General features: G+C 41.5%; 1 protein-coding gene across 1 annotated transcript in view; it reads right to left on the bottom strand.

Moving 5' to 3' along the window:
- Positions 1–12,436, bottom strand: part of LOC118369762 (serine protease HTRA1A-like) — a 31,091-nt gene extending 18,655 nt beyond the window's left edge. Inside the window, exons 1-2 of the mRNA XM_035754432.1 lie at positions 11,763–12,436; positions 2,118–2,217 (exon numbers count right to left, since the gene is read on the bottom strand). Coding sequence (XP_035610325.1) covers positions 2,118–2,217; positions 11,763–12,222 — 560 coding nt within the window. The 5' untranslated portion in view covers positions 12,223–12,436. The remainder of the gene's footprint in view (positions 1–2,117; positions 2,218–11,762) is intronic.
- Positions 12,437–17,020: the final 4,584 nt, after the last annotated feature.

Genomic DNA, 17,020 nt, shown 5'->3' with positions numbered 1-17,020 from the left:
AAATAGGGAGGAGAAGGTAGATGGAGAGATGAAGAGAGGGAAAGAGGATGCAAGGCAGAAAGAGAAGTATGTTAAAAGGGAGGGTTTTAACTTAAATGTTTTACCAACTAGTGTGGTCTCACATCCAGGTGGGTTGTAAAATTAAACTCTGGTATGTGTCTACAGATATTCAAGGACGAACACATACACATACACACACAGCTGTGTTTTCGTGAAATTTCTGGACGTTTTGGAGTGTAAAAGTTTCACCATTAAAAATTATATTTTCCCTAACCCTAAACCTAACCCTAAACCTAACCCTAAACCTAACCCTAAACATAACCCTAAACATAACCCTAATCCCAAAACCTTAAATCTAACCCTTCAATTTAAAATTGCATTTGAACAAATTCAGGACCTGAAAAAAGTTATTGTTTTCCTACCTTTTCAGGACATTAAGGTGAAGTGTTAGGACATTAAGGTGAAGTGTTAGGACATTAAGGTGAAGTGTTAGGACATTAAGGTGAAGTGTTAGGACATTAAGGTGAAGTGTTAGGACATTAAGGTGAAGTGTTAGGACATTAAGGTGAAGTGTTAGGACATTAAGGTGAAGTGTTAGGACATTAAGGTGAAGTGTTAGGACATTGGGGTGAAGTGTTAGGACATTAAGGTGAAGTGTTAGGACATTAAGGTGAAGTGTTAGGACATTAAGGTGAAGTGTTAGGACATTAAGGTGAAGTGTTAGGACATTAAGGTGAAGTGTTAGGACATTAAGGTGAAGTGTTAGGACATTAAGGTGAAGTGTTAGGACATTAAGGTGAAGTGTTAGGACATTAAGGTGAAGTGTTAGGACATTAGGGTGAAGTGTTAGGACATTAAGGTGAAGTGTTAGGACATTAAGGTGAAGTGTTAGGACATTAAGGTGAAGTGTTAGGACATTAAGGTGAAGTGTTAGGACATTAAGGTGAAGTGTTAGGACATTGGGGTGAAGTGTTAGGACATTAAGGTGAAGTGTTAGGACATTAAGGTGAAGTGTTAGGTGTTACATTAAGGTGAAGTGTTAGGACATTAAAGTGTTAGGACATTAAGGTGTTTAGGACATTAAGGTGAAGTGTTAGGACATTAAGGTGAAGTGTTAGGACATTAAGGTGAAGTGTTAGGACATTAAGGTGAAGTGTTAGGACATTAAGGTGAAGTGTTAGGACATTAAGGTGAAGTGTTAGGACATTAAGGTGAAGTGTTAGGACATTAAGGTGAAGTGTTAGGACATTAAGGTGAAGTGTTAGGACATTAAGGTGAAGTGTTAGGACATTAAGGTGAAGTGTTAGGACATTAAGGTGAAGTGTTAGGACATTGGGGTGAAGTGTTAGGACATTAAGGTGAAGTGTTAGGACATTAAGGTGAAGTGTTAGGACATTAAGGTGAAGTGTTAGGACATTGGGGTGAAGTGTTAGGACATTAAGGTGAAGTGTTAGGACATTAAGTGTGAAGTGTGTTAGGACATTAAGGTGAAGTGTTAGGACATTGGGGTGAAGTGTTAGGACATTAAGGTGAAGTGTTAGGACATTAAGGTGAAGTGTTAGGACATTAAGGTGAAGTGTTAGGACATTAAGGTGAAGTGTTAGGACATTAAGGTGAAGTGTTAGGACATTAGGTGAAGTGTTAGGACATTAAGGTGAAGTGTTAGGACATTAAGGTGAAGTGTTAGGACATTAAGGTGAAGTGTTAGGACATTAAGGTGAAGTGTTAGGACATTAAGGTGAAGTGTTAGGACATTAAGGTAGGTGAAGTGTTAGGACATTACATTGTTAGGACATTAAGGTGAAGTGTTAGGACATTAAGGTGAAGTGTTAGGACATTAAGGTGAAGTGTTAGGACATTAAGGTGAAGTGTTAGGACATTAAGGTGAAGTGTTAGGACATTGAGGTGAAGTGTTAGGACATTAAGGTGAAGTGTTAGGACTTTGGGGTCCTGATAATGTAGGAAAACAAGTACACACACACACACACACACACACACACACACACACACACACACACACACACACACACACACACACACACACACACACACACACACACACACACACACACACACACACACACACACACACACACACACACAGGTGCCGCTCTTACTTGCGATAGAGTTCAATGTGAACCACGGCTGGGGCGATCCTCTCCACCACGTCAGCAATAAAGTTGTATTTGTGTCTCAGACTGTTTGGGTTGTCCAGGGCTAGAAACACATCAACAGAGACAGGACGTTGGGATAAAAAAAAAAAGAACTAAAAAACAACCACAAACACAAATACAACAAAATGATGTAACAGCAATGCAAGAATAAGCCCAGTATATGAAACTGGTCCCAAAGAGAAATGGAAAAGATGACAGTCCATTTGTGGCATAGACAGAGTCTTCCCCGTGCTTCTGTCTCTGTCTGTAAGTGCCTTTGACTCTTCTGTAAGAAGATAAGTCACAAAATGTTGATGACTGACCATGTAATTACATCATACTGAGGCATACAAGTATTTTCCCAGGCTGTGAATTACAGTAAGTCTTCTCTGAAGATTATCATAGACATTTGGCTTTTTAAAGATAAGATAATCATGTTTCATCTCCTTCATCTTTCCACACCCCTCAAGTAATTAATAATAAGGGCACGTTTAAAATAAAGAAAGAAAGCACCATAGAGGTTTTGTCATACAATCCAAAACCTTGCTGTAGTTTGCAAAGGTTGTTTAGTTCAATTATATTACATGGGAAAGAGATGTTCATAAGCCTAGCAGATGGGTTGTGAAAAAAAAAACTTCCTGCTTGAGGCACAGTTAAACCAACACAAGAGTAGAATGAGCACAGTCTTGGCATAGTGTAATCCTACTTAATTATATGTTGAGAATAACCCATTTCTTTCCTGTGTAAGAAGGGAAATTCCATCATAGCATCCATATTCTCAGGATGGCTGTAATTTGCCCCAAGATATGGGGATAGTATGATGGCATATGTCCCTGGTTCAAATGTTTAAGATATGAGTGCATTGGTCTGCGGGCCTGCTCCGGTATCTAGACCTGAGATCAATCTGAAGTATCTAAAGAGGTCATCTTTACCACTTGACCTCTTCATTGTGCAATGTTATGATGATACTTGGCACGCCCTCTTGACACAGACAGACTGATTTGTTTCCACAGACACATCATTGCATTGGAAATTTAGGAGAATGGGCTTTGGCCAGTTGATGACGAAATCTTTCTTGCTGATTTGGGAAAATCACAAAGCAGATGTAGTCAGTGTGTGGTTCTTCCATAGCAGTGCAGGTTACTATTGCCAGTGTTGCCTCGTCTGTAGACCGTGACAGGATATTTCTTAATGAGACATTCTGTCTGAGGAGCTGGGGCTCAGATCAGGTCAACGACTGCTGGGATGAAGTCGACCGCTGGACAAATAGAAAAGCATATGGACCAAGGATGAGAGCATCTACTTAAACCTCAACTCCCTCCAAAATCCTGAATATCATTGGAATGCCTTTGAAAAGGAGCTTTAATAACTATCGGTTTTTACTGTTCTGAAATGATGGAGGACTGTATGTTGAGTCGACCCACAGTTCCATATGCATAAGCCTTACAGAACTACATACATACAGTATGTTGAGTCGACCCACAGTTACATATGCATAAGCCTTACAGAACTACATACATACAGTATGTTGAGTCGACCCACAGTTACTGTCTGCCAGAAATTGACAGAGTAAAATAAATACAAATTAAAGATATCCTATGTACCCACACGCACACACACACACAGTTAAACCGAGATAATGGCTTTTTGATTGAAGTGTTCTGACCCGAGGCAGGCATGCTTCACTACAGACTGAGAGAGAGGAGAGAGAGGGGGACCAGGGGAGACACTCTTAAACAGCTATACAAGCTATACATAGGTTTAGGGTATTCAAGCATCAGGCTTCAGGTCTCATTTTTAATTGAACAATGTCATATTGATGAAATAAATCTAAACTTAAATTCTACAGAGGCAAAGCAAAGCCTAGCCTGTCAGGGTGTAGATGTAGCCTGTCTATTGCGGCTCTCTGAAAGGTAGTCCTTGTTGTCCTATCAGTTACCTTCTTCTGGCCTGGCTGTCTGGCTGTCTGGCTGTGCTCCTGTAGCCTTCAACTTCACCTCCTCAGAGGTGGGGGAACCAGACGAAAGAGTGGAGGGGGATGGGGGTAGTATAGTTATCCTAAATGGTTCTGTAGTGCCACATCTTCTCTCGACTTGTCTCGTTACGTCTATGCAACATATAGCAACGCACAAAACCACTCATAAGCTCATACGGCAGGTAGCTCAGTGGTTAAGAGAATTGGGACTGTAGGCTAACCGTAAGGTCACTGGTTCGACTCCCCGAGCTGACGGGGGAAAAAAATCTGTCGATGTGCCCTTGAGCAAGGCACTTAACCCTATTTGCTCCTGTATGTCACTCTGGATAAGGGCATCTATTAAATGACTCAAATGTAAAAAATATAATGAAACAATGCGCTTGTCATGCTGTCCATGGGCCAGCTCAGTAACCTCCTGTCAAAGAGACATTCCACCCCTGGCATTCCATCCCTCTATTAGACACACTGTGTCCATCTCCCTATAATTCCCATATGTCTGCTATACAAACTCACTGACCTCTCCAAGAAAAGAACCCTGATTCTTGTATCAAGCAGTCCCCAACACACACGGGTCTGCTTGCCTGTCCACACTGTTGCTGCTTTATGAGTTTTTCCATAAGGAAGCTGCTCTTCCTTTCCCCCATCCTACGGGCAGAGGGATTGGGTTGCAGTGTCAGTGGGGTTGTATTCCCTCTGCGGTATTACTGTAGTCCAGGTCCCTTGCTGCAAGGCTGTGGTGCAGCAAATGCATTGGTTAGCTCCACTGAATACACACTCACTAAGTCTTTGAAAGGGTCCCCTAAGTCACATGAAACATATTCCCTGAGCTGTGTGAACATACACGGAAAAGCCCAATCCCAATTCAATCCCTAGACTATTGTTTCGTGACAACTTTACTGATGAATTTAAAGTGCCAAGAGAGGAAGGGGAGAGGGAGAGAGAAAGAAAGAAAACAGAGCGCTGAAAGGAAGAGTGGCAAGTGAGAGGCAGAGACGAGAAGGCAGGGAGAAAATACTCATGTACAGCATACTGTACATGATCCACCAAGCATAATCACAGACACTTTTCAGTCTCTAACTGTACACCAACACAGCTTGCCAATGTAAAGCTAGCAAGCCCCAATCACTCACTAGCGCTATGCATTATGTTGCTGTTCCTTTGGGTGTGTATTGAAATTAAATGCATGAAAAGGTTGTTCTCAACATCCTAAAGTCAACATGTTTATTCTCTTACCTCTTGTAAAATATCAATACATCTCAAACGTGTTTCTGCAGGCCATATATGCTATTCTGTGACTAAATTAGTTCATTAAGAAAACACACAACGGGCCAGCAAGATTTGACCTGAATCGTCTGCCAGCTCAAACAACTTGCATAATCGCCAACTTCAGAAAACAGATTCAAATGACATCATGCACCAGTGTAATTTAATGTGTTTGCTTTAAGAGAGGCCATTGAGGCCAGTGGTCCGGAGCCTCTCTTTACTTTGCCAGGGGCCTTCATGTAGCTTGGCACAGAGCTGCACTCTGTTTTCTTAGGCTGTCTGGAGCTGGAGAGGAGCTGGATCAAATGTTTGCATCCCAAATGTTAGCAAAATCACTGAGGAGACACTCTCTGACATAACTTTGGCATGCCTTGTGTGTCCTTGTGTTGGAAAAGGTAAACATGTGGTGATATTAACAATGGATAGTCTACTGTCATACACATACTGTACATTATGTGCCTGCACACGTACATTAACTGTCTGACAATGAATCATCTAGAACCCAAAAGGGTTCTTCAGCTGTCTCCATAGGAGAACCCTTTGAATAACCCTTTTGAGTTCCAAGTATATCCTTTTCCACAGAGGGTTCTACCTGAAACCAAAAAGGGTTCTCCTATGGGGACAGCCGAAGAACCCTTTTGAACCAACTAAGAACTAAACACATGGGGTCTGATTCCGACGTAGGAAATGCGACGTAGGAAACGCCTTTCCTACACACTCCTTTCCTTGTCACTTCTCAGTAGTTGGAATTCAGACTAACATGAAAATGTGTGAAGGACTTTGCAGACGTGATTCCATTCCGCACGCTGAATAAATGTAATTCAATCGCTGAAAACCCTCCCACTCGCTGGACAAGAGATTTGAATTCAATGCGGTTTTCAGTACATTTATCTTAAGCCTTTAAATACAGTGTACCTTTTAATTAGAATTTTGTCGACAGGTTTAATAGAATATATCGAGAGAACAGGTTCAGAATATTAGCAATCATTGAAAGAAAGCTATCTACAGTATATGCATATGAGTCTTTGTTTCACACCAATTGGTAGCTTTAAAAATACTCTGATCTTGTAGATTATTTAGGGTTAGGAAAGTATTTATGAATCATAAAAAAACAGGCTTGGAGAGCCTTTGGCATGAAAGAAAAAAACGGTGTTTTGATCCATTCCGAAAATTGCCACACTCAGTTCTTTAACCCACGGTAATGTTGGAAGATAAGTGTACATAGAATTATAATAGGGAGAATACTGCACAGAGGAAGCAAATTAAGGTAAACTAAACAATGGAATTATATGGAATGATAATGTAGGCCATACCAACTGAAGGGAACTAAAAGTACATTGGCAGTTGAATATGTGTTATTACGCCTACTGACAGACAATACTGATAGAGGCTCATATTTAACATGATAGATATAGGAAATAGAAAAAGTCGGAGTAACTCATAATTAAAAGATTCGAGAGTACCCATCCCTGCAAGTTAAAAGGTTGTACAATTTAAATTCTGCATAATGGCACGGCATTTCATAAACTTTACTGTGGGAAAGTTGATATGTGAATATGCTTCAGTTTGCTCTCATATGACTTTTTTCACACTAAGATTGAATCATACTACACTGGCTCCGACGCTCGTCGGATGTGGCAGGGCTTGCTAACCATTACAGACTACAAATGGAAGCACAGCTGCGTGCTGCCCAGTGACACGAGCATACCAGGCGAGCTAAATCACTTCTATGCTCGCTTCGAGGCAAGCAACACTGAGGCATGCATGAGAGCATCAGCTGTTCTGGACAACTGTGTGATCACACTCTCCGTAGCAGACGTAAGACCTTTAAACAGGTCAACATACATGTGTGCTCCGGGCATGTGCTGACCAACTGGCAGGTGTCTTCACTGACATTTTCAACATGTCCCTGATTGAGTCTGTAATACCAACATGTTTCAAGCAGACCACCATAGTCCCTGTGCCCAAGAACACAAAGGCAACTAAATGACTACAGATCTGTAGCCCTCACGTCCTTAGCCATGAAGTGCTTTGAAAGGCTGGTAATGGCTCACATCAACATCATTATCCCAGAAACCCTAGACTCAGTCCAATTTGCATACCGCCCAAACAGATACACAGATGATGTAATCTCGATTGCACTCCACACTGCCCTTTCCCACCTGGACAAAAGGAACACCTATATGAGAATGCTATTCATTTACTACAGCTCAGCGTTCAATACCATAGTACCCTCAAAGCTGATCACTAAGATAAGGAACCTGGGACTAAACACCTCCCTCTGCAACTGGATCCTGGACTTTCTGACGAACAGCCCCCAGGTGGTGAGGGTAGGTAGCAACACATCTGCCACGTTGATCCTCAACACTGGAGCTCCCCAGGGGTACGTGCTCAGTCCCCTCCTGTACTCCCTGTTCACCCACAACTGCCAGGCAGGCACGACTCCAACACCATCATTAAGTTTGCAGACGACACAACAGTGGTAGGACTGATCAACGACAACAACGAGACAGCCTATAGGGAGGAGGTCAGAGACCTGGCCGGGTGGTGCCAGAATAACAACCTGTCCCTCAATGTAACCAAGACTGAAGAGATGATTGTGGACTACAGGAAAAGGAGCACCAAGCATGCCCCCATTCTCATCGACGATGCTGTAGTGAAGCAGGTTGAGAGCTTCAAGTTCCTTGGTGTCAATGTCAACAACAAATTAGAATCGTCCAAACACAGCAAGACAGTCGTGAAGAGGGCACGACAAAGCTTATTCCCCCTCAGGAAACTAAAAAGATTTGGCATGGGTCTTGAGATCCTCAAAAGGTTCAATAGCTGCAACATCGAGAGCAACCTGACTTGTTGCATCACTGCCTGGTACGGCAATTGCTTGGCCTCTGACCGCAAGGTACTTCAGAAGGTGGTGCGTACGGCCCAGTACATCACTGGGGCAAAGCTGCCTGCCTTCCAAGACCTCTACACCAGGCGGTGTCAGAGGAAGGCCCTAAAAATTGTCAAGGACCCCAGCCACCCCAGTCATAGACTGTTCTCTCTACTAGCGCATGGCAAGCGGTAGCCGGAGTGCCCAGTCTAGGACAAAAAGGCTTCTCAACAGTTTTTACCCCCAAGCCATAAGACTCCTGAACAGGTCATCAAATGGTTACCCGGACTATCTGCATTGTGTGCCTCCCCCCCAACCCCTCTTTCTACACTGCTGCTACTCTGTTATATGCATAGTCCCTTATACATTCATGTACATCCTACCTCAATTGGCCTGACCAACCAGTGCTCCCGCACATTGGCTAACCGGGCTATCTGCATTGTGTCCCTCCATCTGCCAACCCCTCTTTTTATGCTAGTGCTACTTTCTGTTCATCATATATGCATAGTCACTTTAACCATACCTACATGCACATACTACCTCAATAAGCCTGACTAACCGGTATGTCGCCTTGCTACTGTTATTTTCAAATGTTTTTTTACTGTTGTTTTATTTCTTTACTTACTTACACACACACACCTTTTTGTTCGCACTATTGGTTAGAGCCTGTACATAAACATTTCACTGTTAGGTCTACCTACACTTGTCATATTCGGCGCACGTGACAAATAAACTTTGTTATTATTTATATCAGAAAAAAATAAAGTAGATTTTCCACTTGGAACCGGTAGGTTGACTTATTCATGGTTTCCTTCGAGTGTGAAGGTGGTGGAATTAAGTCATGGTCAGAATACAGCATATTTGTAGATACCTCTGCATCACCTTCATTTAGTCTAAACTACATGACCAAAAGTATGTGGACACCTGCTCGTCAAACATCTCATTCCAAAATTATAGGCATTAATATGGAGTTAATATGGAGTCCCCCATTGCTGTTATAACAGTCTCCAATCTTTTGGGAAGGCCTTCCACTAGATGTTGGAACATTGCTGCAGGGACTTGCTTCCATGCAGTCAAAATAACATTAGTGAGGTTAGACATGATTAGGGCTGGCTCGTAGTTGGTGTTCCAATTCATCCCAAAGGTGGTCGATGGGGTTGAGGTCAGGGTTCTGTGCAGGCCAGTCAAGTTTTTCCACACCGATCTCGACAAACAATTTCTGTATGGACCTTGCTTCCTGTACGGGGGCATTGTCATGTTGAAATAGGAAAGGACCTTCCAAAAACTGTTACCACAAAGTTGGAAGCACAGAATCGTCTAGAATGTCATTGTATGATGTAGCATTAAGATTTCCCTTCACTGGCACTAAGGAGCCTAGCCCGAACCATGAAAAACAGCCCCAGACCATTATTCCTCCTCCACCAAACTTTACAGTTGGCACTATGCATTGGGGCATGTAACGTTCACTTTGCATCCGCCAATCCCAGATTTGTCTGTTGGACTGCCAGATAGTGAAGTGTGATTCATCACTCCAGAAAACACATTTCCACTGCTCTAGATTCCAATGGCGGTGAGCTTTACACCACTCTAGCCGACACTTGGCATTGCGCATGGTGATCTTAGGCTTGTGTGCGGCTGCTTGGCCAAGGAAACCCATTTCATGAAGGTCCTGACGAACAGTTCTTGAGCTGATGTGGCTTCCAGAGACAGTTTGGAACTCGGTAGTGAGTGTTGTAACCGAGGATAAACATTTTTTTCACGCCACATGCTTCAGCACTTGGCTGTCCCGTTCTGTGAGCTTGTGTGGCCTGCCACTTCGCAGCTGAGCCATTGATGCTCCTAGATGTTTCCACTTCACAATAACAGCACTTACAGTTGACTAGGGCAGTTCTAGAATGCCAGAAATCTGACATGTTGGAAAGGTGGCATCCTATGATGGTACAACTGTAACGGCTTTCTTGTGGAGAAGGAGAGTCGGACCAAAATGCAGCGTGATGATGATTCATGATATTTTAATGAAGGAAAAAACTATACATGAAGAAACTACAAAATAATGAAATGAGAAAACTGAAACAGCCCTATCTGGTGCAAACACAAAGACAGGAACAATCACCCACAAAACACTTAAAGAATATGGCTGCCTAAATATGGTTCCCAATCAGAGACAACGATAAACACCTGCCTCTGATTGAGAACCACTCCAGACAGCCATAGACTTTGCTAGATACCCCCACTAATCCACACACCCAATACCTAACAAAACCCCAAGTCAAAACACACTACAATAAACCCATGTCACACCCCGACCTGACCAAATAAATAAAGACAAACACAATATACTTCGACCAGGGCGTGACAGCAACGTTGAAAATCACGAGCTCTTCAGTAAGGCCATTCTTCTGTCAATGTTTGTCTATGGAGATTACATGACGGTGTGCTCGATTTTATACACCTGTCTGCAATGGGTGTGGCTGAAATAGCCAAATCCACTAATTTGAAGGGGTGTCCACATACATGATATATATAAAAGTATCTCTACCCACAATGAATAGCAGGTGAATAGAACACTATAAAGGGCATTCCATTCCATTTCGGGTCGGAATCGGGCCCTTGGAGCACATCAAACACACAAACACAGTTAAAGATCACTGGTTCATCTCTCTACCACCTGTAGGTGAGTTGTGAGTGTGATGGTTGTCTTTGTACCCTCCTCAGAGACACAATGCACGTGCAATTAGAAAGTTGAGGGAAATAGAAACCACTTAAAAGGCCGCCACAAATCTATTAATGTTATGATATTTCATAAGGAAAAAAATGTCTGGGATGGATAGATGGTCTGGTTTATGTTGTGTCCCACTGACTCTGATAACAAGTGTCTCCGTTTGCAGGTCAGCTGCACTGGCTGAAACTGAGGACTCACAGAGTGGAGTCCAAATAAATAAATAATAATAATACATTATCCATGGTGAAGTCAGCAACAATGACCTATTGCATTAATTATGCTACTTTAGATCAATTATTTTGGAGGGTTATTCCCATGTGACTGTACGCATACCAGAGCTAATCCATACCGTTAATAACAAGTTAATAGAATTAGTGACTTAGTTCAAACAAGTTAAACTAAGCAAGGATTACTGCTTTTCATGAGTGAATGAACAAAAACAAAAACCAGCGCATTTCAATGGTAGCCTTTGTTTTACTGTCAAAGGACACTTGATGTTTGTGCCCGTGGGATGCATAACCAGCTGCCACATCTGGATGTTGTTGCCCACCAGACTGTCACACACGGATTCCTTTCTGTTGAGAATTCATGACTCTAAATATCAGCAAGGCTGAATCTTATTTGATATAGATTGAATGGAACAATTATGCGTAATCGAGTTATGCTCACTGATTTAAAGTTAGGAAGCCACCAGTAATAATGATTATGAAACACACACAAACAGCACAATCAAGAAGGTGAAATGAAAATTATATGTATAATATTCTTCAAAGCCTTTACCTTTCCCACAAGCTCCCCGTTGAATGAACAGAACAGGTGGCTGCTGAAGTTTCAGTGCCCGGTTGCTGACTCTCTTGAGCTCGCAGATGTTACGGTAAGATACACCGTCGCTACCACATACAGGGTCCGTGGTTTTGCAGGCGCAAACGCCGCTCTTCCCTCTTCTTCTGACAGTGGCAGAGTACCCCACTCCGCCGGACACCGAACACTCCAACCCCTCTCCGCACACCGGGTCTCCAAGCTTTCCATGGCCGCCGCACGCTTCGCCCTCTCCAGAGGCACACACGGGGCAGCAGTTACAGTGGTCCAGGACTTGTCCTGCTAAGCACTCCGCTGGCATACGGGGACACATCGCCTTGTGACAACGACTGGGACAGCTGATAACGTACCTATTGGAGATCTGTGCTTCAGCAAGTAGGGATGCCAAGCAAACGGTTACGCACAATATTGACCAAAACATGGTGGTTTACTGTGAAACGCAGTTTCAAAATATGGGAAAGTAAACAAAAAGTGTCCAGGCTTCTCTAAACTTGCAGTACTTTGGTACATGTGAGCTGAGGAGTGTAGAGCAGAGCAGTTGATGTAAGGGATTAAGAGAAGCTCCACTTCCACTGTGCACCAATAAGCAACTGAGTTTTTTTAGCTGGCACTGCATTTATATAAAAGCCTACTCAATTCCACATGACCCGGCACACTTTCTAGGCAATAACAATACGTATTTATATGGTTGGTGTGTGTGTGTCACGTGCTAAAGGGAAGCGTTTTGGTATGTATTCATCCCTTTTTTCATTAGGCCTATTTGAATTAATTATATTTTGAAATATACGAAATTTAGAATATGCTACACATTTGGAATAGGCCTATCCTGGATCAAAATGTGGTTTTATGGGAAGCCATTGCATGTTTTATTAAAAACAATGCAACTGCATTTGCATCTGAGCTGAATAAATCACAATTAAAAAATATATCTGAATTGAAAAAAAATGTTAATGACACAAAAAGCAAACACTTTCTTCAGACCAGGTAGTGACTACTCTTTTCAACCTAGTCTGAGAGCATTTCGTATTATTCTGTACGTAAATCCGAGAACCTCTCTTTAGTATAATATGTGACGTTTCGTATGCTATGCAGTAATTTGAGGATGTCCATCGCCCATTTCGTATTATATGTTACGAATTAGATTCGAATTTGCAACCTATGGGACATATGGGATTTGACTCCAATTTCAATCAGATTATTAAAATACTATATGCCAATACCTCGCCATAGTAATAACAGGCAATACCTGCTCTGTTCCTTTGAGAATCATTCGAAGTAGCAGGTAACGTGATCTCATCTCACCTTCGCTACTTTTATTGTCGATGGAGCCCCTGACACACGCAAAAAAAATAGACCAATATCTCTAAATTCTAAGGATCACGTCACGTCACGCTGTGTACGAAAGAGTCAGGAGATGGCGTTTGACTAGGCCCCCTCCTCGACACAAACCCACTGAAATTTTTGATAAAGTAAGATATTGTCGTGTATAATATAAAAAAAAATTAAAAACGTAACTTAAATGCATGATTAGTCTGGCCGAGTTGGTTATAACAGTATTCAGCTAAAGCGACGTTATTAATATTATATTTGTATGTTTGTGAAACAGCCAAATTAGTTTTGACAAATGATTTATGATTTACTTTATCTAGACAATGTACTGCAATCCCTCCTTAAAGCTTTAAAAATCATGGACAAATTCTTCATCTCCATCTCAAGTTGTAAAATAAATCTAACCAAATCTTCCCTACTGCCGCTCAAGACCCCGATGAGGACTCCATCTCTCCTTATGAAATCCCAATCGTTTCCCATTGTAAATATCTGGGAATAGATATACAGTATTTCCTTCCTTCCTAAAATCATTGGCAGAAACTTTAACAGAACACTCAAATCAATTCAATATCCCAGTTGCTTTAACTGGCAGAATATCTATTGTAAAAATTAATATACTGCCACAGCTGAATTTCTGTAGCTCAATGCTTCCCTTGTCTCCCCCTTCTGGCTATTGTGATAAAAACCATAGTGCAGTTTCAAAATGTACATGGCAAGGTAAGTGATTCCAGATCAAATTAACAAACTTGCAAAGAGGGAAAGACGTAGGACTATCCATACCAAACTTAAAACTGTATTTCCAGGCACTAGCATTAAGTCCACCCCCTGGCTGAGTATATAGATACATATGGTGTCTCATATTGCCCTGGAAGAGGTGGTCTTCACTGATATACCTTAAACAATGTAAACTACGCTTTGGTCCTATTATTGCTCACACAATTTCTATGGCATGCCCATACTCCAAAATGTCACTATAACGCCTTGCGATCTGGGGGGCGACCTTTTGCATCAACCCAATGGTCGAAATGTTGAATCCTTCTCTTGCCAAATCATGGACAGTAATGGTTTGAGAACATTCCAAGATTTGAAAGACACTTACACTTATTTAGAACTTAGGGCAGCTGCGCTGGCCTATGGAGCACCTAGGGAAATCCAACGACCGAACCATTCAATGATGGGATTTAGAAATAAAGTATCTGGGCTCCCGAAAGGACTGATCTATATAATACACTGAACAAAAATATAAACACAACATGTAAAGTGTTGGTCCCATGTTTCATGAGCTGAAATAAAAGATCCCAGAAATGTTCCATATGCACAAAAAGCTTTTTTTCTTTTTTTTCTCTCATATTTTGTGTACAAATTTGTTTACATCCCTGTTAGTGAGCATTCATCCTTTACCAAGATAATCTATGTACCTGACAGGTGTGGCATATCAAGAAGCTGATTAAACAGCATGATCATTACACAGATGCACCATGTGCTGGAGACAAATAAAGGCCCCTCTAAAATGTTTAGTTTTGTCACACAACACAATGCCACGGATGTCTCAAGTTTTGAAGGAGTGTGCCATTGGCATGCTGACTGCAGGAATGTCCACCAGAGCTGTTGTCAGATAATTGAACGTTAATTTCTCTACCATAAGCCGCCTCCAATGTCATTTTTTAAAATTTGGCAGTACATCCAGTTGGCCTTACAACCACAGACTATGTGTCACCACGCCAGCCCAGGACCTCCACATGTTGCATGTTGTGTTTATACTTTTGGAAAGCTGATATTCTGAGCAAGCCATGAAAAGTACTTGAACAGAATATGGAATAATATGACCTTGGAATCCCATAGTCCGAACCATCAACATAGACATTTAAAGTTTGTTTGCAGACTCTATTTATACGAAGGAAATGTTTTACGGTGAAATTGGCCCCAACTTCCAACTACTCACCGTGTCTCCTAAATCAGGTAGGCACATTCCTCCATATGATGCAGGAGTGCCCTGCAGTTAAATGCTTCTGGTGACAAATTACAAAGTAAATATTCAATGTATTGCATCTATTATGTTACTTAACATTGACACCTTAGCTCTTTAAATATCTCAAACAATCAGAGATGATTACTGATGGCATGCAGCACAGCCACAAAACTGATGTTGGCTCTTAGATGGCAATCACCTCACTCTCTCCCAATGTGCCAGTGAGTACAGGTACTGTTAGAAGTTATAACGTTAGAATTATCGACAGCGAGACTGAAAGGTGCTGGTCAAGAAACATTTGAGGCCTGGACGAATATACTTGACTCTGTAAAGAATAATCTCAGCTAAAGCCCAACACCTACATCACATGCAAAAAAATATACAGTATACACTGAGTGTACATTATGAACACCTGCTCTTTCCATGGCATAAACTCACCAGGTGAAAGCTCTGATCCCTTATTGATGTCACCTGTTAGACTCTGTATGTATTTCTTACATGTTTAATTGTAAAGTGGCAGCCTACAGGTCCATGTTTTATAGACGTGTCACAAAAAATAACAAATACAAATGTGGTCCTGAAAACATTTGCCTTTATATTATATCTTTAAACATTTAAATGTAGCTGTTCAGAGAATCCATTCACGTATGTGTGTGCCATCGTAACATTGCTCACGATGAACTAATATGATAATTCCCCAATCAATAGGAAGCTATACATATAGACTGCCTACAGCAGGAGAAATCACAGGAGAGGTCATGAAGCATGTAGAATTCTGGATTCTGGATTTTCAGTCCTAAACATGCTGTTTTTTTACTGTTCCCTATATGACTTAGTCACTCTTGGCAACTTACTCAACTCATATAATCGGGCTACAAAAATAACAGAGAGGGTGGGTGTGAGGCGTTCTAGGATTGCTGTGGGTTATAAGCCATTTATAAAATAATTAGTTATCATAATCTTATTTTAAAAAGTAAACAATTTGCCCATTCATTAATAATTTCATGTGCGGTCAGAAACGAAACAATCAACAGAAACCAATATTAGATGAATGATGAATCATTACCAATTTTGTAAGCAAAGCTAACGTTCAAAGCTTTTTCATTCAACCAACATTGTTCATAAGATCATTAGCAAACTGTTTTTTGTGTGGTATTCTAACAGAAAGCTTAAAACTGTTTTCTGAAGTTGTACAAATTAAAGACTAAACAAATTGCTCTCATTAGAAGAAATATTGGCCAATTTCTAGCATGAAAAGCATGTATTCCAATGTTATAGCTCGTGGCTTATATACTGTAGTGTAGCGAACAACAAATCTCTGTCAAGTTGGATGCCTGTGGTGGGCTGTAAAAGATCCAGTAAACAGTGGACCAATGAATCACTGCCATAAACTATGATTGGTTATGGGCCAGGGATATTTTAATGACTATGGTTTAATGAGGTGGTTGGACCAATACTCAGGGCCCAGGCATTGAGATGGAGGTTGCCTAAGGCCCCTTGTGGTGCTATGGGGTTTGTCTAACATGCTCCTCCCATAACCAAAGGGGTACTTAGTGAGGAAATCACAGGGATGGAGAGGGTCCTGTTTTCATAATGGTTTTCACTTTGTCTTGCATTGAAAGGGTGAGGGTATGTGGAACAATAGTGACACTGGAGTTCATGAAGTTTGGTGTTATAAACACTCTTCCCAATTTGAATGTATAGCTTTGGAGGACAATATTATGTTGTGAAAATAACATGGCAACCTTTAAGGTCAACATCAACCCATTAAAACATATTCAGATGAAAACAACCCGCTTTAGGTTACACCCTAATAAGTTAAAGAAGACGAGATTTGTCTTGCTAACTTGGACCCATTGTTGATGTGAGCTGTATGATTCCGAATGAGCACATGCAGAGGTCTCTCTTGGGCCAAACAGCC

Source organism: Oncorhynchus keta, chromosome 36 (assembly GCF_023373465.1).
Source record: "Oncorhynchus keta strain PuntledgeMale-10-30-2019 chromosome 36, Oket_V2, whole genome shotgun sequence".
NCBI lineage: Eukaryota > Metazoa > Chordata > Actinopteri > Salmoniformes > Salmonidae > Oncorhynchus > Oncorhynchus keta.
This window is presented reverse-complemented; position numbering and strand designations above follow the sequence as displayed.